The sequence below is a fragment of the Thermobia domestica genome, chromosome 14, assembly GCF_964235325.1.
Source record: "Thermobia domestica chromosome 14, izTheDome1.hap1.1, whole genome shotgun sequence".
Classification (NCBI taxonomy): domain Eukaryota; kingdom Metazoa; phylum Arthropoda; class Insecta; order Zygentoma; family Lepismatidae; genus Thermobia; species Thermobia domestica.
This window is the reverse complement of record NC_137467.1, coordinates 95198226-95220326: the sequence shown is the minus strand read 5'-3', so window position 1 is coordinate 95220326 and position 22101 is coordinate 95198226. Positions and strand designations below refer to the sequence as shown.

General features: G+C 36.0%; 1 protein-coding gene across 1 annotated transcript in view; it reads left to right on the top strand.

The window, feature by feature from the left end:
• LOC145670269 (protein O-mannosyl-transferase TMTC2-like) overlaps window positions 1–22101 on the top strand; it is a 226183-nt gene that overhangs the window by 140250 nt on the left and 63832 nt on the right. Inside the window, exon 7 of the mRNA XM_081738695.1 lies at window positions 2168–2308. Coding sequence (XP_081594821.1) covers window positions 2168–2308 — 141 coding nt within the window. The remainder of the gene's footprint in view (window positions 1–2167; window positions 2309–22101) is intronic.

The following is a 22101-nucleotide window of genomic DNA, read 5'->3' as shown; positions in this document are numbered from 1 at the left end:
TAGAGCAATTATTTCTTCCAAGTTCGTTAATTGAGTAGATTCTTTAGTATATATTTACAGGTAACAGTGGCTATCTATATCCCTGACAGATATTCATGAAACCAAAATTGTAACCAAATATATTTAAAGAAAGCGACAAAACTTCTTTCCGTTTGATAAAATTTTATCTGGGAATAACGGCTGGAACGTACAAAAATTACATTCATTTTAATTTACTAAAAACTACACTCAAATTATCATTCAATTCTCAAGTTATTTACAAAACTAATTTCATCAAAAGGAAAGAACTTTTGTCGCTGACTGTAAAAGATATTTTTATTAAATTTCTTCAAACAATTCTTCCAACACTTATTTTCAATAAATTACTTAAGTTTCGTATAAACGTATATCGAAAATGTTGCTTCTCATGTATTAATAAAATATGTATACAGTATTAACAGAACTTACATAAGGAGAACTACTTAATGCACCAAAAATATATCATAATGTTAAACTTCATTTTCTTCAAGAAATATAACAGTAGAATATATCCTCGTAACTAAATCACGAATGTCCAATAATTCAATATACCTTCTCATTAATCCCGTACATGTAAGTATCGCGTAATCCTTTTTACTGTCTTTATCAGAGTTCATTAACCTCTGATTTTTGTCTTGGGAAAGGGACTCAAGCAATCCAATACGACCTTTCTCGTTCTATAATAAGTTTTAAGTCCTCTGTTGTGTATGTAAGTTAGTCGAAATGGATAGTGAAGAATGATGTTAGAAGTGAAGTTTTTAGAGGATGAAGATGTAATGTTAACAGTTCTCGAAAAGTTTAGTTCTAGTGGCGAATGAACATGTTAGGCTATATGTTATATTTGCTACACAACCTCATTTAAGTGATGTTACCATGAAGAGATTCAGAAATGATGAACAGTGTATGTTACAAAGACAAACTAGTAATTGAGGAGTTTGATGCAATAAGTTCGTAAGTCTGAAACATGCAATTGGAAAAAAGCGATGTTGAAAACTTAAGTAGTGTGTTTTCCTTACATAAAACAAGGTAATATGCAGCATTTTATTCCGATCTTGAATTAAAATGTTAACAGGAGACTAAACAAGGACGGCAAAAGCCACAAATGCTTTTGATGCAAAGAGGGCGTAAACTCACTTACTCCCTTATTATATCAATCTCCTCAATTTCAATTTTCTAAAATGTAAAATTCATTAGATATCATCTTCATTCTCTAAGCCCTTCAACTGCAACAGGTTTGATATTTGAAGATAATTATTCTTTCTATTCTCCAAAGCTATATTAAAAATGAACATTCAATATCACGTGGAACTAAAATACATGTACTCCAAACGGGAATCCAATGGGAATTTTACTTGCACAGACAATGATTACGAAATTCAGAAGGAGCACTAGAATTATAACAGTTTTAACTCTTTCCATAAGTTGTACGCGCCAACAATTTGTAGCAGTTAACTGTTTCTTGGCCAGAGTAGTTAACGAGCGGTTTATTTGATTCATGCTGGCCTTTCATTCTCATGCTTCAGTAATTTATATAGTTACTACTTACTCCATTCTCATATTGTGACCATGTTGTGGTTCTGAATTGAATGTCTAAAGTCTTGGACAATATCTGCAATTATAATATCATTGCAATGTCTGGACATTGTTATTAAAATTATTAAACTAAATTCTATGTTTTTTACTGCTAACGATTCAAATATGCAGTAAATAAGATTGCTTTTGGTTTATTTACTTTTATTCACAGAAGAAAAACATAGAATTCTATATTTAGTTAATAATTTAAAACCACTATTAATTACGAAGTTGTTTAAGTTTACAAAGAGCAGGGTTTACATAGAGCAGGGTCTCTTTAACACCAATGAAAAAGAAATTTGAATTCGTTGTACTTTTCGGAAAATACAATTAAAAGTACAGAGAAACCACATACTTTTTAAAAAATCGCAAATTTCATCAATTTGGTTAACGAAAGAACTAATTGTTGATTGTTAAATTATGTTATTAGATTTAGATGAGAAATTAAAGACCTAATAGTGAAAGATTTAGATACACAATTATTGTTAAATCCGTTTTAAATAGCGAAATGCTATCTTTTCTTTTTTATCATTCTGAACTCTGTTTCTTACCAGGTTAATATCGTTCTCTTTAACAGAGTGTTTACAATATGTTGGGCGAAGTTTATAGTCGATTGGGCCAAGATGATAAAGCTGAACCATGGTTTAAAGCAGCTCTAACTACAAAACCTGATCATATACCAGCACATCTGACTTACGGAAAACTCTTAGCTAGAAACGTAAGTAACAAATTTATTCATTTTTGTTAAGCTTTAACTTGTAAAAACAGGGATGAAAATGTAGAATTTTCTAATAACCTACATACCTAGTTTTGTTTTGGATAAGAAAGGAACATTTCGTTCTTGTATTATGCATTCTTCTATTACGCATTAATTCTTTAAAATAAATGAAAAAAAATAACAAGTAAACTAAGATCTTAATATCATTAGGAAATTTGCTTAAATAAACACGCATACTTACGTACTGTAAATTCAGTACACAGTATAAATTTACAATGAAACTTGTGTATGATGGCTACCATTGGTCGCCTCCATTGAAGAGTGGCCAACTTAAGCAGGTGGCCAAATTACATAAAAATGGATTATTTTGAAGCAAAATCTATTGAGTACTACCAAATTTAAATACACTTATTAGTTTGCATTTTACAAATAATACATAGTTAAAATACTTTAAGCAATATAGAAACTCCGTGTGTAAAAAAAACATACGTTTTACAGTTGGAAAACATTTCTGTAAGACTATTTTAACCGAATTGTCATTTCTATAGGATTATTATTATGAAACTTATGCCTTAAAGATAATAGGAGAATCGAATCCTGTATGGACCAGAAATTAATTACGTAGCAGAAACATGTAAGACGAATATTTCTCCGAGGAGCAGACAGTTTTCAGGGGAAGAACATAAAATGTGATAATGACACGCTTTAGCACTCTATATGCAAACTTGACTAGACTTCCTTGAATATTACTGAAATGCATATAAAAAGTGCTTATAAGTAGACAAACTAGCAAATTAGATCTTCTGTGATATTTATGAATGACATTCATTCTTCTTCGTGAGGTTCTATATATACACTGTATGTTTAGAAATTCGGTGACTACTAGGGTGCATCGAATTTCAACTTTTTTTAAAATCAGCTTACCCTCAGTGATATTTTTTTTGCGAAATGGGCTCCATATAACGTGTAAAAAATTGCAAGTCGATTGGTCAATATCTTTAGGTGCCACCAACGGCTGAAAATTTTTAAATTTTGTTAAAAAATAAATGTTATTTTAAAAAATGTAAAATATGCACTTTTATAAAATATTGTTATCCTATGTGGTTTTGTTTCTGTAAAAAGTCTATATTTTACGTGCAAAAAATTTCAGCTCGATGAGTCAAGTCATTCAGGTGCCACCAGTGGCTTAAAATATGGTCAAATGTGGTATAATATGGTCATTTCTGAAAATTAAGTTGCATTGTTTGTGATTCATCTGGATCGTTAATTAGATAAGAAATATTTTGTTTTACATCTGCAGCTCTTTGCTTATTTCCAAACATTAATGTTGGAAATAACCCAGAACTCACCACGAGGAGGTGGCTGCAGTTTGAGGTCCGCCCACCTGTATATACTAATGTTGCATATGGTAGTGCAATTTCATATCGTTACTCTCTTACCTCAAATTGTTTTTGTATTAAATTCTGGTATGTTTTCTCTTGATTGTAGTGTTGCTAGGACAAATCTATGTCGTACTTCTTGCTCACATATCGCCGATACCGCTTCTGTCATCAACTTCACCATTCTTTCTACAGCGCGAGTGTGACAGGGTAAGGATGTAATAGGTTCATCAGCCATTGGAGCTGTCTTTACATTTTCTCTTAGCTTCTGCAGGCTCAAGTGTTTTGTCAGCGGTGGCTCCATCACCGTGCATGTTGACCAATTAATCATATCAACATAGTTTGTCGCTTCTAAGTTGATTTCAGGGACGACGAATTCTCGTACCGGTACGCGATCACCAGATTGGGTCGTTTGTCTTGCTTTTAGGACTCTTCTCCAGCCAAGTTCTCGTACCTTAGCATCTTGGTCAGTCAACATTGATATAAGTAGGTTCTCAGGATGGCCGTACCACGCATTTCTACGGATCACTGGATGAATTTTCCTGTATTTCGCTTCCATGTGACGAGAAGTCGTGATAAGGTGCCACAAATGACGAGCTCCTTCTGCACACGATGGATTACGGATCACAGCAAACCAGAGTGGCGCGTAGACCATAATGATGTACTGGACGATGGTTTTAAGTTCATTAGTGGGTTCTTTTGTTCCTACGTACAAACGTAAGACTATTTAGCCATCTGGCTTGATGAATTTTACCAGGCTTCATGTAAGCTAACCCAACGGGGCATTCTCCTGAAGAAACCGCTTGGCAGATATTCAGCAAATATTTTTGGTCCGTGCTTAGTGCATCCTCAGTGAAGTTGAGGTCCCAGTCTACTGGAACGGGCTGAAAATTGTGGAGTGGCAACTCTTTGCAGGTTGGAAGTGCTGATCCTATTGGTTCTCTAAATGTATTTGGTCCAGTAGACTTGCCGTCTATAAATTCAATCAAATGTCGAAATGGGAGCTCATTCGTGTATATCATACAGACGATTCTCTGAAGGGGTTCGTTCAGGAAGACTTCAATATATGCCATCGCACCATTCTTCCGACCAGTGTTGGTAGCAGTACCGTCGCAACCCAAAAAACCAGATCGGACAGCGGGATATTTTGATGAACAAAGAACTTTGTGATGGCAGCCCGTATGCTCTCTCCTCTTCCAGATGAAGGAGAGATGTGGCCAAGATAGTTCGATCCTGGCTCCTATAGCAGTACGTAGTGATCTTTTTTCATTATTCGGTGGTTGATGCCGTCTTTAGTCTCAAGGATGAGAGTCTGATTCTTTCTTCCGTCGAAGTATAACACTTTTACTTTGGTCGATTCAAGCGATGCACTCGCCTCTTCAACGATGGCGTTTCCTAAGGATTTCTTCTCTCTCCGAATCTTCCTTTTGTCGATCACCTTCTGCTTATGAACTGGGGTAACCAGTCCGATATCTGCCAGAAGCGACGAAGTGATAATTGCGGTCTGATATATTACATCTATATACTGCATTGGAGAATGTCAGCAATCTAACTATCATTTGTTTAGAAGGGCTAGTCTTCTTTCTTTTAAGCGCAAGAAGAAACTCGACAGTGGAAACTGACTCTTCTCACGATTCATTTTGTAAAGGTACACTATCGTTTTGTCTTCTGGAACTACTAATTTCATTGGGCTTTGGTTGATTTTTCTGACCTCGATTTTTTCGCAATAAATGTTTGACACGTTTCTGTGTCTCCTTTCTATAAAGTCCTGCCATACCCATCTGTCGGGTGGTTCTCTGGTCAATTAAAAATTAAACCTTCAATTCAGGCACTTTCTTCTCGCTCGCAGAAGTGCAAGCAACCAGATCGATGCATTTGGAAGAAGCGATATCAAACAAAGTTTTGCTGGCGAACGCCTGAAATTCTGCAACTTTGGAAGCAAAGGAAACGGGTTTGTCCTTCAAGTTTTACAGCTGACGGACGTTTTTGTGATAATGTAAAATCAACGCTATAACCCGTTACTCGCTCAAAATAGCTGCACCGCTGATTGATGCATTTTCCCAAATTTGGATTACTTTCCTTGCCATTGAATGAGCTAGCACCTTAGCAGAGTGGTCCTTCTGAGATGCTGCTTCCCATTTTGTGTTCTCTCTTTCCGACAAGAATTGCTTAAGAACACCAGCGATTGATGGAAGCTGATTAAAAGTGAATTCCACAGGGGATCCAATGACATTATGGACAAAGTTCCTTACATTCAAACGTGACTTCTTTTTAGGTGACATCTTTACGGACACTTGATAGTTTATTCACCGAAGACAATTTTGAAGAGTTAGATACTTTTGTCAACGCAAGACCTCAACAAACTTGCCGCACCATTGGAATTACGAACTGACACATTCAATGACTACCGACAAGCACAAGTAGGACGGAATCCTTCAAAAACGCACACAAATGCACACGTATTTTCACTTAAACACAATCAACAACGTAAACAGTTTCCACATCAAACACCATTTTTTCTGTCTAGAAAGCAACGGAAAATTACTCCTAATCTCATCTCTAGACACACTAACAAGGAGTCACTTTTTTTTCTTTTCTCTCGATGCTACTCCAATTTTAATTTTACGACAAACTAGCTTTTGTGCAACTTCATTCTATGCAGTGCAGGTGTATTATCGAAAGGAGTCTTTCTACAAAAATAATTACTTGTTATTTTTTTTCGCGTCACGAACATAAGCTGGACAACTACCGGTATGTGTCTTATTTGATAACATCCAATCTACTGTAAAGTCTGTTTTTTTTTGCTGAAAATGAAACGGGTATCAGTTGTTAGTGTTATGTTAGTGTTGGTTTGTGCTATAAGCAAAAATGTTAGACATCTATCTGCAAAATTATTCACAAATGAAAGTTAAACCAGAATCGGAATTTTTACTGGCAAGCATTGAGAGAAATGAAAAGAATGCCAACTGTTAGTGCTACGTTAGTTCTGGCTAGTGCTACAAGAACATTATTACTCCAAGTTAAGGAAAGATATTAGCAAATTAAAGATAGCCACTTTTACAAATAAGCTTTGGGAGGAATAATAGAGATGTTTAAAATGACTGTGAAACCAGAATCGTCGCATTTACAAACAAGCATTGCGGAAAATGAAAAGTGCATAAATCCAATGTTAGTGTCTCTATATGCGGAAATCAGTAGTGTCCTTACGTGCTAATCATTAGTGCTGGCTAGTGCTACAAACACAACGTTAATACTTCAATGTATGAAGAGTTATAAACTACTTAATGTGGCTATAACGGCTTGGCGTCAATCCAAAATTGTCACTTTTACAAATAAGCTTTTCGGGACACGAAAGAGGGTGTCAATCGTCAGAGTTAGGTTAGTACTGGTTAGTGCTACAACACAACGTTATTCATCCGATGTACAAGAAGATAGAAACAAATTAAAGTGTATATTCTGGCTTAATATCAAGTAAGAATGGAGCACTAACAGAACTCTAGTAACTAAAAATCTTTTCGTTTTCCAGAATTTCTTTGTAAAAGTGGTACCTTTGGCTTCAGATCAAGTCAGTATCATCATTTTAATTTGTGTACGTAGGAATATTGACTTTGTTCTTGTATCACGAACGTAGTGCTAACAACTAATACCTTACTCGTTTCCCGCGTAAGTTTGTTTGTAACCAGCATTAACGTTGTACTTGCAGCAGTTAACTAGCACTTACGTCGCACTAAGAATTGATAATGCGACAAAGCGTGTTTGCAAAAGTGGCGATTTTGGTTTGACGTCATAATAATAATAATAATAATAATAATAATAATAATAATAATAATAATAATAATAATAATAATAATAATATAATTAATTTGGTTGTAGTTTCCTATGACATTTTTAAGAAACAAAAATTATTAAAGACTAACGAAGAAATAAATGCATGCACTCTTCTTTGTGAAGTATTGACTTTACGTCAAAAACTTTTATTTAAAAAAGCTCCCTGCGGAGCAACAAAAATGTAGCATACGTTATATAAATTTATTCAGAAACAAGGAAAAAAATGTACCTAACAAGCAAAACTCGGATCTATTGAAAAGCGGAAGTCAACTCCTCCTTGAGATTTTTATTTTTCTTTCTTTCTCTGTCAGTTCGTTATAATAAACCAAAAACCTGGATGGATGATTAGGTTCATCAATCTTAGAATGTTACGATCTGTGAGCAAGTAGCATGTGTGACGTTCTCTGTGAAAAATGACAATCGATGGCAGATACTTTTCGGTACGAAACCAAGCACACAACCCCCGTGATGAATTGTAAAAACAGTAAAAACCACGATGACCACACAAGTTGACGCTTGTTACTAATTTCCCGAACTGAAGAAGAGAGTGAGGGAGAAATCAAATTATATTCTTCATTCTATGACAAGTGATAGAGTGGGAGAGATTTTTGTAGATACGGATGGGAGGAGAAAAGTACGTAGGATGATTGCTGATCGATGTGAAAGAAAACCTATGAAATATAGGGAGGTAATGCGAGGATGTGACGGCCATGTAAACAAGCAGAGAAAAATTGGATGTTGGTGACGGCACATAAACGTAATTTGATTTCAAATATCTCATTTGTCATTTTTTAATGAATGCATTGTGTGTACAACCTTGAAATAAATTATAAGCTTTATAGAGCATAATAGGTATTGATTTGAATTCACATAAACTCAAATAATTTAAAATTACTATCAAAGCAATTTGAGCAACAAAATCCTAATCTTCTTATAATCACTCTGAAGAAAAGTTATGTTGAAGGGTTCTTGCACGAGGTATGGCTTAACTAATTAGGGACCAGATGGTCACTGGTAATTGTTGAGCGTTCCACCACTGTACGCAGAAATTTTCTGAGAAGTTGAAAATTTATATTGTTACTTATGTATACCATTCCTTCGCTGACTGACTGGCTTATTTGGAGGTTAGTGTCCTGTTCATCGCCACGGTTATGTGATACATAGAAGTACAGCTTAACATGGAAACCGAACTACATGAGCTCCCACTGGGAATCGAACCACATTCTTCCATCCTGAAAACGTGTGTGCTAAGCATGTAGCCACGAGGAAGTTCACCTGTCTTTCACATTTCAACATGAATCTAGAGGGGAATCTAAAAATGGATATACGTTTATAAGTTGGGAATGGCTGCAGGGATTGAAATTTGCGCTATATTGAATAAGGTGGCCATAAGTTTCGCTAGAAGTGGGACAATTTCACATTTCAGATTGATGCCCCGCTATCGAAAAAGTTATTGTCGGGACGCACAAATGTTACTAATTGAGCTTATAGATATTTAACACGCCTGAAAAATTGTGCATACTTATTTATTATGCTTTTGTGCCCCATGCAACTGGCAATTATATAAACTGCCCCGCTTTGGTTCAATCAAAATATGGCTAACTTGATACTGTGGATGAATATCAACTTCCACCTAATAGTGCATATGATCATCATCGTGGCCACCTTGAAGCCCACTATTTTGAATTGAACTTATTTTCTTCAAACGGGAGACGTAGTATCATGTGGAGTTTTAAGTTTGCATAATCAATGTACCATTTTGACTTACCGAACAACAGTCATTTCACTGTAACCAACTAATTATAAGAAAAAAATAATTAACTAATTATTATTCACTGTAATCAACTAATTATTAAAGAAAAAGTTCTTATGATCGAGGACTTAGTTTTCATTCATCTTACATGTTGGCTTTAATAGTAAGAGTATGAAAATTCATTTTTACAATTTAGCTGGGATAAGTTCATTTCTATTTATTTTTGTGAAAATAGGTACACCTTGTCTCAAAAAGGTTGAGCGCATTCTTTATTGGTGTTTTGAGGCAAAAATTTTCAAAGTCCAACTTCGGGTATCTTCGGGAAATAGTAAACCAGGTTCGAACCTCCAAACCAGCCTTTGCAATCGAGAAAAAGTTTGCAGATGTGTTTTTCTTCTTTTAAATATAATAAAACTTGTTATCAAGTGTTGAAAAAAGCAACATTGATTGAAATATTTAATGACACAATATTTCGAAAATTTGTATTAATGTCAGCGCATGCTTGTTTGTCATTTAGCTCTCCATACGTAATGGAACATTTAGATGTGTAAACGAATCTTTCCATATGTAAAAGAATGCTCAAAGTTAAGACATAGAACATAATTATCGCCTGAGTACTAAAATAATAGTCAAAGTAGAACAAAAATAGCGTTTCTAGTGGGTATGAATGTCATAATTTTCTTGAGAACCGTTATACACCGCTAAAAGTACCTTAACAGAAGTCCTTGTGTTAGCTCACTGGTAAGCTGTCGGATTTCAAATCATAAGGTTGTGAGTTCGAATCCCATCTGGGTCAACGCTTTTCTAAAAATTACATTTTCCGCAATGCATGAAAAATTATATAAAATAATGACATTAAATACATCAGTTGTATATATATATAACAAAATCATTGCAGAATGGAGTAATTATTATGTTTAAAATATAAAATCTGAGATAATTTTCACAGTAGGTCGGTATTATATATATGAGAATGTTAAATACAAGTTAAGAAAATCGTTTAATAGCAATAAATAAATCATGTAGTGTATTTATTTGCAGCTATTTGTCATATAGAGAGTAATTCTCAACATTCATAATACAGCATGTCATTTATGTTCTTGAAAACTTATTCGATGCATAAACCGAGGGTTTAAACAGAGAATCCAAAGTCGCAACGCTCGCAAGAAATTCATGAACCCCAAAGGTCACGTGAGCAGACTAGAATTGTCCTTATGAAGCACGCCACAGCAGAAAAGTATTTACATAGATTTTCAATTCGATTCCTGATATATGCTTTTGCAATGTGGAAGTGGTGATGCCTTTAGTCGCTCTCTCTCGCTCGCTCGCTCACTCTCTATTTATACAGAATATAAAAGTGGATGTATGTGTGTGTTTCAACATAATTCTGATATATGTAGCGCAATTATAACTATATTTCTTACAGTCTGGAAAAGAGTACTGTCGGGATACATATCAAAAATGCTAGAAACGGGTCGATATTAGTATCGAATCCATAGCTTCGTGGTCGCTTAGGTGAATAGTTCTACTTTCAATTCAAGTCCAATTAAGCTCCCATTAGCACCCAGGGTGGTTACGTAGCGACATAAAAATATCGAAATCAACCGATATTAGAATCGAATCGTAAGTTTTCAGCGCCGCTAACAGTGCCGCATTTCCCAATAGTCCACATTTCACATTAGTCCCATTGCCTAGAGGGCAATATATTTGCAGAGTGCAAAGTTTAAAACTTGAATAATATTTTAATTTTTTTCCGTATGAAAAAGTTAAAAATCAAGAGCAAATATACTATTTCATCAACAATCCTCTTTTACTGTTCTAATATGTATAATAATAGCGTAAGAAATCTAAAAATAATTCAGAACACGTTTCACATTTGTTATTTTTTGTTACGTAGTTCTAGCTGTAGCATGTAGTGAGTGGTATTTAAATGTAATAAATTCACTAATTAAGCATATTCGAATTAAGTTTTATTTTTAAGTTAGGGATGAAGGGGCGGAGAAATATGTAGTTATTGGGGGCGCCGAGAGCAAAAGTGCGTAGGGGCGCCGAGCTTTTAAATGCAACACTGGTCGCTAAATTAATTGGTAGAAATTTTAATGTCATTTAAGACCAAATTTAGTCCTAACGGTGGCAGTATCCGTTTGCTCTCCTAGGAGAAATGAAAGGGGCTGACATCAAAATTATATATATATATATAAAGACCGACATTCGTGTCGAATCCATAATTTCCGAGGTGGATTGTGGCGATAAAGAGTGGCACTCCAGGTGCTTAATGATATAGAAAATTAGTTTTTCTTTCTTTTTTTTACGTTGGTCTACTTTTCCTTGATTTGAGACTTTCAAATTTCATCCTATTTTCTACTGAAACGTGTCTGTAAGGCAACAAAGAAATAATTATATATGATAAATTTAAATTCATTTTAATTCGGAAGTTGAGAAACACTTTGCCATTATATATCGTAAAGGTCAGATCCACCAGTATTGTAACAGAAAGGTGCTTGAGCCATTGACGGTAGAAATTCAAACTCCGATAAGTGATAATTTCACAGTCTTGTTTTATTACAAGTGTAGCCTCTTTAGTCAACGGAGAAGAGGACGTGGATCATGGGTCAGAGTTGATGTCGATGGGTGTTGGTGGGTCGGAGTTGGTCGCAATGGTTCAGAGTGGTTCATAGTTGGTGGTGGGTCAGAGTGGATCACGATGGATGATGGGTCAGAGTGGGCCAATGGGTCATTTAGGTGGTGGGTGATACTGGATCATGGTGTGTCGTAGATCAAATTTTCATTGACCCACACCATCTCTGGTTAGAATTGTACTAAAGATAAGAGGCACCGAAGATGCATGTCGGCTATTATGCTCAAATTTTGCACATAGATAGTACCCCACCAGAAAGCAATAATCTAAAACGGTTCACGGTACCACCTCCTAGAACGTCAATGATTTATCCATCAACAAGCAAGCTTTTTATGATTGTTTCCGTGGGGAAATCAGAAGAACACGTGCCTAGTAATCGTAATATTGATAGTTCGCGTCCACCCCGGGGTATTTTTTTTTTTGACTCACCTAAATATAAACAAATCACACATATAGGCATTTTAACATATTTTGGGAGAGTAATTTTGTGGTTCGTTGTCGTTTCATCGCGTCTCTGCCGCTGGTAGTAAAGTTTTCAAAATGGAACTGGGGCCACCGCGGATTGTCGCTGGGGGGCCACCAATTTTTGGCGAGAGGTCAATAGTTGACCATCTGTAGTCCACCGACGCTTACAGCTTAGGGTAATGAACGATGTCTTTGCCTTGTAGACGTCATGACTACCGACGTCGGCAGTCAACTAGCTTTTAGCATTCCTTTACTAACCATCTATCGTTCATGTTTATACACGGTGTAATAATAATAATAATAATAATAATAATAATAATAATAATAATAATAATAATAATAATAATAATAATAATAATAATAATAATAATAATTATTATTATTATTATTATTATTATTATTATTATTATTATTATTATTATTATTATTATTATTATTATTATTATTTGTAGTAATAGTAGTATAATTGATAATAGAATAATTATATTGTCTATGTATTGTCTAGGTAGGACTACACACAGGATTTGACTCATTTTAGTTTGACTCGACTCTAATCCGAGTCGAGTTCGAGGATATTTTTCGCGCCGAGTCCTAGAGTAGACCTCAAAGATGTCTGTTTCGAGTCGAGTCGAGTTTCATAGAAAGGTCGCTCGTGCCCATCCCTACTAATGAGACCTTAATCGGAGTTAAGCGAAATCGAAAGTCACACTATTTATCTAAGCGACCCCGAAAACTACGAATTCGACACTAATACCGATCATTTTCTAGCAATCTTTTATATGTATCCCCCTCCCATTTACCATAGGGAACCCGACAGCACTCTTTTTCAGACTATAAGAAATTTGGTTAAAATTACTCTAGGCCAGTGGTTCTCAATCTAATTCCTATCACGATCCCCTTTTATCACATCCTCTTGCCAGCGACCTTTTTATAATTTGTGTTTTATAATAAGCTTGTGTGGGATTTTTAACATACCTATTTCTATAATAGTAGAATCAATTTCTTGTTTATAGTGAACAGTGCCGTGGCATGGAAAATCAGCGCTCGGGGCGAAAGTATACGACGATGTCTCCGTACATATGAGTGAGGTCGACAGACTAGCTGCGAAGTGCCACCATGGTTGGCACGAAGCTCAATAAAATTTTCAAAAGTAAACCCTGCCTTTCCTTGATTTTGAGCACATTTTATTACGTTTTTCCTTCTATTTTATACATGTGCACATGCACTTTCCTATAGGGAAGCACGCGAGACGCGAGAAGTCTCGTCTCGTCTCGCATTTGCGATACGAGACACGAGACAAGAGTGAAAATTTTATGCGAGACGCGAGACGCAAAATTACAAAGCTCTTCTCGCAGTCTCGCAACATTTATGAATTACATTTAATTGTATATTTAGTAATTTTACATTTATTGAGTTTTCTAAGTTGAGCGTTAATGCCTCCAGGAACAAAAAAGTGATTGGGGCAATATACATTTTATGAGATTTATTATTATTCAAGGTTGATTTTCAGAATAAAAGCCTTCTTTAGTTTCTAAACATCATTAAAAAAGAAAAGCTTTGTAAATCTGAAATCTATTACAGCATCGATTTAGGACTTTATTTTGCGACACAAACACATACACGCGGGCGCGCACGAATACATGAACTTCTATTTTTGGTCTGAAAAGCGAATAAGACTCCCTATTGCTGTGAAATATGATATTTCTGTTGTTTCTGTCTTTTTCACATTACTACTAGCGATTAATGTTGGGGGATGGCGGGGAAATCCCCTCTCGTTAAAGTTTACCCCCGGCCCGGCTCGCAGAAATAACATGATATTTTTACATGGAATAAGTATTTTCTTTCTATATATTTATCAAAAACATCCCCCTCTAGTTTGGCAGGATGTCCCTATAGGTTTCGTGGGAGGTGGTAGGAATGGCCCTATATCTGTCAGTAATTTTATTTTCTAGATCTGGCAGTATAAGTTGAAAGCGAAAGTTGATAAAATGCGATAATCCAACATTGCTACAAGCGCGATCGAACCAAAAGAATTGGGTCGTATTGTGTTGTGAGGAGTTCTTTTGTTGTCTACAAGCGCTTATGGTGGTATAAAAACATCTTTATACTGGAAAATCACCCTTCAAGGAAACGACCAAAACGTGTAAATGTTGATAGTGGCGACGATATTTTAGAAGAGCCAAATATTGCTGGACACCTCTAAGCTGGAAAACAATGTTGGATCCAGCAACAATTTATGCTGGTTTTGCTGTAAATTATGCTATTAATTTGACAAAAATTAATGGTCCAGCGATCAAATTCCAACACAACTTTTCTTTTAATTTGGAGCGGAGGGGACACAAGTTCGGATAACATGTTGAACTCTAGGTTCCGTCCCTTAGGATGTGATAAACATTCATCCCATGGAAAGCAATGGCAAACCACTATTCACCTTGCCAAGGGACTTTTAGGTCAAATACCTGCCTTCGGACAGAATATCACATCATCATTCATTAACAGCCATAGAATGACACATTGCAAAATTTTGACCTAGAATATATGCGAGACTGCGAGACCATGCGAGAAAGTCCCGCGCGAGACGCGAGATGAGACTCAAAATTTTATGCGAGACGCGAGACGAGACTTCACATTTGCGAGACGAGACCTTACGCGAGACGATATCAACGTTTGAGGTTGCGAGACGAGACGAAACTTTTCCATTTCTCGTCTCGTCTTGTCTCGCGTGCATCCCTACTTTCCTAACATGAGTAACACACTTCCTCCGAAATTTGTGCCCCCTTTTTTCGGCGCCCGGCATTGACAGTGGATACAGTAACTGTACTATCTATATTCCCAACGACGAAGGTGCTGGTTCAAGATGGATGTTAAACTCCTTCATTGAACAGGCCATTAACGTATCTGATCTAAGCCCACAACTTCTTGACCAAATAATAGAATGATCATGCTACAAGTCTTTGCAACTGGTTTTCTGTAACGAAGACTTGTACAAGTTCTGCCTGATGAGGAGAGATGAATATCCTGGTCTGGTATCTGCTGCTTTAAAAGTAATAATTCCATTTGCTACATCGTACTTGTGCGAAAGTTTTTTTTTTTCATGGTAAACATTAAAACAAAGACAAGAAATCGTTTATCAGTTGAAAATGGCTTCATAATGTTCGTCACGAAGATTGAACCGGGCATTGCTGCACTAGTGAAATTACACCATGCTTAGGTATCTCATTAGGTTTCAATTTTAATTGTATTTCAATGTGCAGGTTTTGTTCCATGTGTATTTTTCTAGTATTTCTATATACAGTTCTCATTAGTATCATATCATACGTCTTTCATTTAAATTCATTTTTAAACAACTCTGCACCCTTTGACAATGTTCAGTAGACTTATTTTTTATTGTTCTTTACAGTATGTATAAAAAATAAAAGTATGCCTATTAGAACAAAATTCAAAATAATTTCCGGTATTAGATTCTAACTATATTTATCTCTTCCGCTTAACTTCGCGACTCCCTAGGGGCCACGACTCCCAGGTTGAGAAACCCTGCTGTAGGCATACATCAGTTATGTTGGAACATACATACATACACTTTTATATGTATAAATGCAGATAAGAGAGAGTTGAGAGAGAGCGATTAAGGTATTGTCGCTCTCAATCTCTTCACTTTACTTTTGCGATTCGTGAATTTCTTACGTGACAGTTTGGGGCTAGCTAGTTTTTTGTCTTGAACCACGATCCGATTTTCGATATGCTCTACCTAAATGCTGTAATGCAAATATTGAGAAGTTACCTGCGTATGAAAATAGCTGCAAATAAATACATTACATAACTTATTTATTGCTATTACACGATTTTCTTAATTTGTATTTAATATTCACATATACCGACGTTCTGTCAATACCTCAAATGTTATATTTTAAAGATAAGAATTGCTTATGTCGTGAAATGATATGAATATATATATTCAACTGATATATACAACTGATGAATTGTAATGTAACTATTTTACATAATTTTCATGCATTGAGGAAAGTAGAATATCATAAAAGAATCTCACCTGAACGGGTGTCGAACTCACGATTTAAACGCTCGGGAGTGTACCACTGAGCTAACATGACCGCTTTTCGGAAGCTGCTTCTGAAATATAACTGAGCTCATACGTAAATTATTTTTTTTTCGTATGGAAATCACAATGACGAAACGAGAGTGTGAATATATAGTTTCGAAATATTGTATCATTAACTATTTCAATCAACTTTACTTTTTTCTACACTTAATACCATTTCAACATGTCTTATTATATTTAACAGAAGGAAAAACATATCTGTACATTTTTTCCCGATTGCTAAGGTTGGCTTGGAGGTTCGAACCAGCAGCTTTAGTTTACTGTTTTCAGAAGATACCCGAAGTTGGACTTCGAAAGTGTTCGTCTCAATACAGCTATCATCATATCGCTCAATCTGTTTGGTATATGGTATATGTTTTTATACGTGTAAAGTCAGTATAACAATTCATTCTTTAAACAGCTTTTCGTATGTATTACTACTCCTTTATAAAAACTGTTTTTAATATTATTATTACGGCGCACCATTTTCAGATTTCTTTCGCGAGTCGTTAACCAAGTCGTTCCCCACAATAGGCGTGTCGTGCAATTAACCAACCACACGTCAGGTACAAGCTTTTACCTATTGCTTCCTGCTCACAGCTCAGAACATTGGTAACTATGGATAGACGTACAGCAGTAATTACTTTATGGGAGTTGGAAGGCTATTCTGCAACTGCAGCTAGCAGGCGAGTAGGTGTCCCGGCCTCTACAGGAAGGCGATGGATTCGGAAATATGGTCCTACACGTCAAACGTAATTTACGATCTTCTGGTTGTCCGCATGTGTCAATCGAAGCCGAAGATGCGAGATTAGTAAACGAAGCCCGGTTAGACCCACTAAGGACGTCTAGACAGCTAAAGGAAACTTCTCTTTTTCCTGGTAGTAAGCATACACTCTGCGAAGGCTTCGTCATGCTGGGTTACGTGGCTGTGTTGCTGCCGTGAAGGAAAAACTCTCAGACGACCACAAAATTTACCGTCTCGCGTTTGCACAGGCGAATGTGGGTCGCAATTGGGAAAACGTAGTTTTCTCAGATGAATCCATATTCACAACATCAAATGAGGGACGCCGTTTTGTGTATCGCCCGAGAGGCACCCGATATGACCCTGGATGTGTTGCTGCTTGAAATCGCAGTGGCCATGTATCTAATTCATGTTGGGGTTGGATTGAAGGACACCTGGACAGTGCTCAGTACTTAGATATTATGAGTAATATCATGGTGCCATCTGTACGAGTATTTCAGCCTGATGGTGTAATTCAGTTCCAGCAAGACCAGTCGCCAATACATACTTCCCGTATGGTTCAGGAATGGTTCGGAGGGCAGCTTGAGATTGATTTAATTGACTGGCCGCCTCGTGGAGCAGATCTCAATCTCATGGAAAATATGTGGGCAGAAGTGAAGCGTACTCTAAGGGATAGTTGGCCTGAGGCAGATCCACCAAGAACCCAGGATGACCTGTGGGATCTTGTTTCCGAAGCATAGCTGGAGGTAGGGGAAGGAGAAAAATTTGTCACCCATTTAATAGATTCCATGCCCAGAAGAATGGGGCGTGTAATAAATTCAGAAGGGTATTGGACACAATATTAATGTCCCCGCCTTAACTCCTGAAAACAGCCCTTTTCAGGGCTACCTAAACGCTTCTGAAAATATTTCTAGAAGTAAACCACTCCTTGAATCCGATTTCTGTGCAATTCTACTAACAAAAAAAAGAAAAAAGATAATTCTCTGCAGGCTTTGAACTCAAGACGACCTCATTAACAAGACCGTACTCTACCAGTGAGCTAACATGAATACGCAAATCCAACCTGAAGAAACACGACTTTCAATTTCCGGTATTCCATGACGCTGATGGTCATATACTTTGCAAATGTTGTATTCAACTTGGGATATTCCGCAACACATAAACAAAGAGAGAGAGAGAGAGAGAGAGAGAGAGAAATGAATATACAAAAGCATATTCAACGCAAAAGACTCTAAGTAAAGATTTTCCGTTCTAAAGAGAATTTGTGTTTCTTCCCGTGACGTTAAGGGGATCGGGAAAAGTTATGTGTCTTGAAGCAGGATCCGACTTTGGATACTCTGTTTACACACTTTCTATATCCGTAGGAATATACTGTATTTTACGAATGTAAATGACATGCTGTATTGAGAATATTGAGAAGTTACATCTGTATGACCAATAGCTGCAAATAAATACACTACATAATTTATTTATTGCTATTAAACGATTTTCTTAACTTGTATTTAACATTCTCATATATAATACCGACCTACTGTGAAAATTATCTCAGATTTTATATTTTAAACATAATAATTACTCCATTATGCAATGATTATGTTATATATATACAACTGATGTATTTTAATGTAATTATTTTATATAACTTTTCATGCATTGCGGAAAATATAATTTAAAAAAAAGCATTGACCCAGATGGGATTCGAACTCACAACCTTATGATTTGAAATCCGACAGCTTACCAGTGAGCTAACACAAGGACTTCTGTTAAGGTACTTTTAGCGATGTATAACGGTTCTCAAGAAAATTATGACATTCGTACCCACTACAAACGCTATTTTTGTTCTACTTTGACTATTATTTTAGTACTCAGGCGATAATTATGTTCTATGTCTTAACTTTGAGCATTCTTTTACATATGGAAAGATTCGTTTACACATCTAAATGTTCCATTACGTATGGAGAGCTAAATGACAAACAAGCATGCGCTGACATTAATACAAATTTTCGAAATATTGTGTCATTAAGTATTTCAATCAATGTTGCTTTTTTTCAACACTTGATAACAAGTTTTATTATATTTAAGAGAAGAAAAACACATCTGCAAACTTTTTCTCGATTGCAAAGGCTGGTTTGGAGGTTCGAACCTGGTTTACTATTTCCCGAAGATACCCGAAGTTGGACTTTGAAAATTTTTGCCTCAAAACACCAATAAAGAATGCGCTCAACCTTTTTGAAACAAGGTGTACATAAGAGTTCTTTAATACTCGATCACGTTAATGATAACTGAAATCTGGCAGAATATAATTTACGATTTTGATTCATTTACCTATTGAGTTGAGTTGATTTTGAGTTTAATGTCCCTTTCAACAGCAAGGGTATATGAGACGTGGATCTACTGATTAACGTGGAATCCGAACCACATGAGCTCCCACCGGGAATAGAGCCAGGATCTCCCACGCCGTATGCTAACCGCTTAGCCACGAAGGAGCTCTCATTTGCCTATTGATCTCTTAGGAGCTATACTAAGTATGGTTTATTAGCTTTAAAAAAGTGTTATTTTGTGGACCCCCCCCAAGGCAGTATGTATGGGAGACCTTTATCAAATATTCTTACGAACTTTTTTCCTTTCTTTTTTCTTTTTTTAATGATACCAAAAGAAGCAATACAAGGGTATTCAGACTTTTGAATTACGCTTGTAAGTTGAAAACAATTGCAAGAATTGGGATGAAATATATGCTATAACGTATTTGTAAACAAATTTTGCAAAAAAAATTGCAAATAATTTTGCAAAGATGTTTGAAAATAATTGCTTTAACTTACACAAAAAATACTTAGTATATTGACAAGCACATAGCGAATGCGTTCTCCAACTGACCCTGATGTTCTGGTGTAGTGTGATGAACCTCTTCTTTAGCCCAGCCACACGGAAATAACTGGTAACGGGTAAGGTCAAATTCCTTGGTGGTCGCTCGTGAGGGAAACGCTCACTGGAAAATAGTTTTCGAGCCACGCATGAACGTTGAAAGCAAACTGAGTCATGACATTATCCTGTATAAATATGACTCATGAACATCAGTATAGTAAGCAGAATATGCTCTTCTATAATCGTTATAACCCACAGTTCTGTGTTTATCGTGTTCCTATGAAGAAACACGCACATAGACTGGTTACGTATTACACTACAACATACTGTGACCAACATCCTTGTACCACTGGTTAAGTACTCATAATTTAATCATCTTTGTACGGAGACCGTAAATTTACACGTGAAAGGAAGCTGTGGTTCAAAAGATGAACAAATAATTTGGAGTAAGTAATGCAGATTTCTTGTTCTTCTTCTTTCTAAATCAATTAGCAAATGTAGGATGATGTACTGATCAATCACGACATTTAACAGAGAAGTAAACATCACTATTACATTCGCACTTTAGAATTAAGAGAGACCGCAGTGACCCAGTGGTTAGGGCACTTACTTCTGGCGCTGGAGGCCATGGTTCGATGTTATCTCTTACCAAGTGGGATTGTGATGGATTATCACTGTGTTTGGGAGTTTTTCGGTTTCCTCCCACCTTTGTTATTCCACCATTATCGTCCATCTCAGCATCACGATTTCCCTTAACCTCGGTGCCTAATCACAGGACGTTAAGTTAAAAAAGGAAAAAGAATAGACAAGAAAAACTCGAGGCTATGCAACCAGCAAGAACATACATAGGTTGTAAAACATTTTTAAAATTTCAGTCCTACATTAGAAATTACTTCATAATACTTATTCTTATTGCTATTATTGGGTGTGTTTTGTTTAACTTGCTGTTAAAGAAAACTATTCACTGATTGATGTCTAGTACATTGATTGGTGCCTTTAATAAACATAGGTAGACAAGTGCATTGACTTAGAATTGTCGTTTCGAGAGAGTACACACACCACTTCATGCATAAACATTGTGTACATTGACACGCTTTGATATCTTTTCCGGTATCCAGAACTTTGTAGGAAGGAGCAGAAAAGACAGAACATACGGACTTTCAACTCACCGGTATACTTCATTGTCTTAGCCGTAAAATCATGTCATATGAGGATTTTAGAACTGACGGAGATAAGCAGCCAAAGCCTATATAATGAGCCGCATGACAATCTTCTAATAAATAGTTTTTAAAGATATCTTTCTTCAAATGAAAATATTTTAAATTTCGAAGTCTAAACAACATAAATCGAAAATTACAATTATTAGCTCAATGATCTTACAGTGAACCAGGGTAATAGGGAGGTGAAACAGGTCGTTGTATGAGTTTTCATTCCAAATATTTATTTAAAAAATTAAATGAAATTTTAAGTTTCACGTCCCACGATTTACCTACTAGTCTAAAGGAGACGGTGATGATAAGAAATGAATGAAATGGTGGAATAAAGAAAGTGGGAGCAAATGGGAGAACCCCATGAAAACCAACCACACGGTGTTTGTCCACCAGAAATCTCACTTGCCGCGAGCTGGGATCGAACCAAATATTTATAAAAGCATTTCTAAAACTTTTGTCAAGTGGGAAATACTTTCTTTAGTCAAAATGTTCTACAGATCCAATACTCTTAATCTTCGAAAGCAAATTTATCATTATTGTAACTTTTAGAGTATCGGTATGTGTTAATACCAGTATAGTTATATTTTTACTTTCGAGTGGCGATAAGAGAGAAGAAAGTACGGTGATCACCCAATAAAAGCAAATTCGAGATATACACGTTTTCCCTACGTGCCGAAAATGGGACATTTTAAATGTCTGTCCGGCTCTTCGTCCGTCTCGATATATGTACATTTGTCTAGAGACCATACCGTCCTACGTATACGTATTAAGATACAAGCTTTTTAAAATTTTCTTCTTACCTCCCAAAATAAGGCCAAT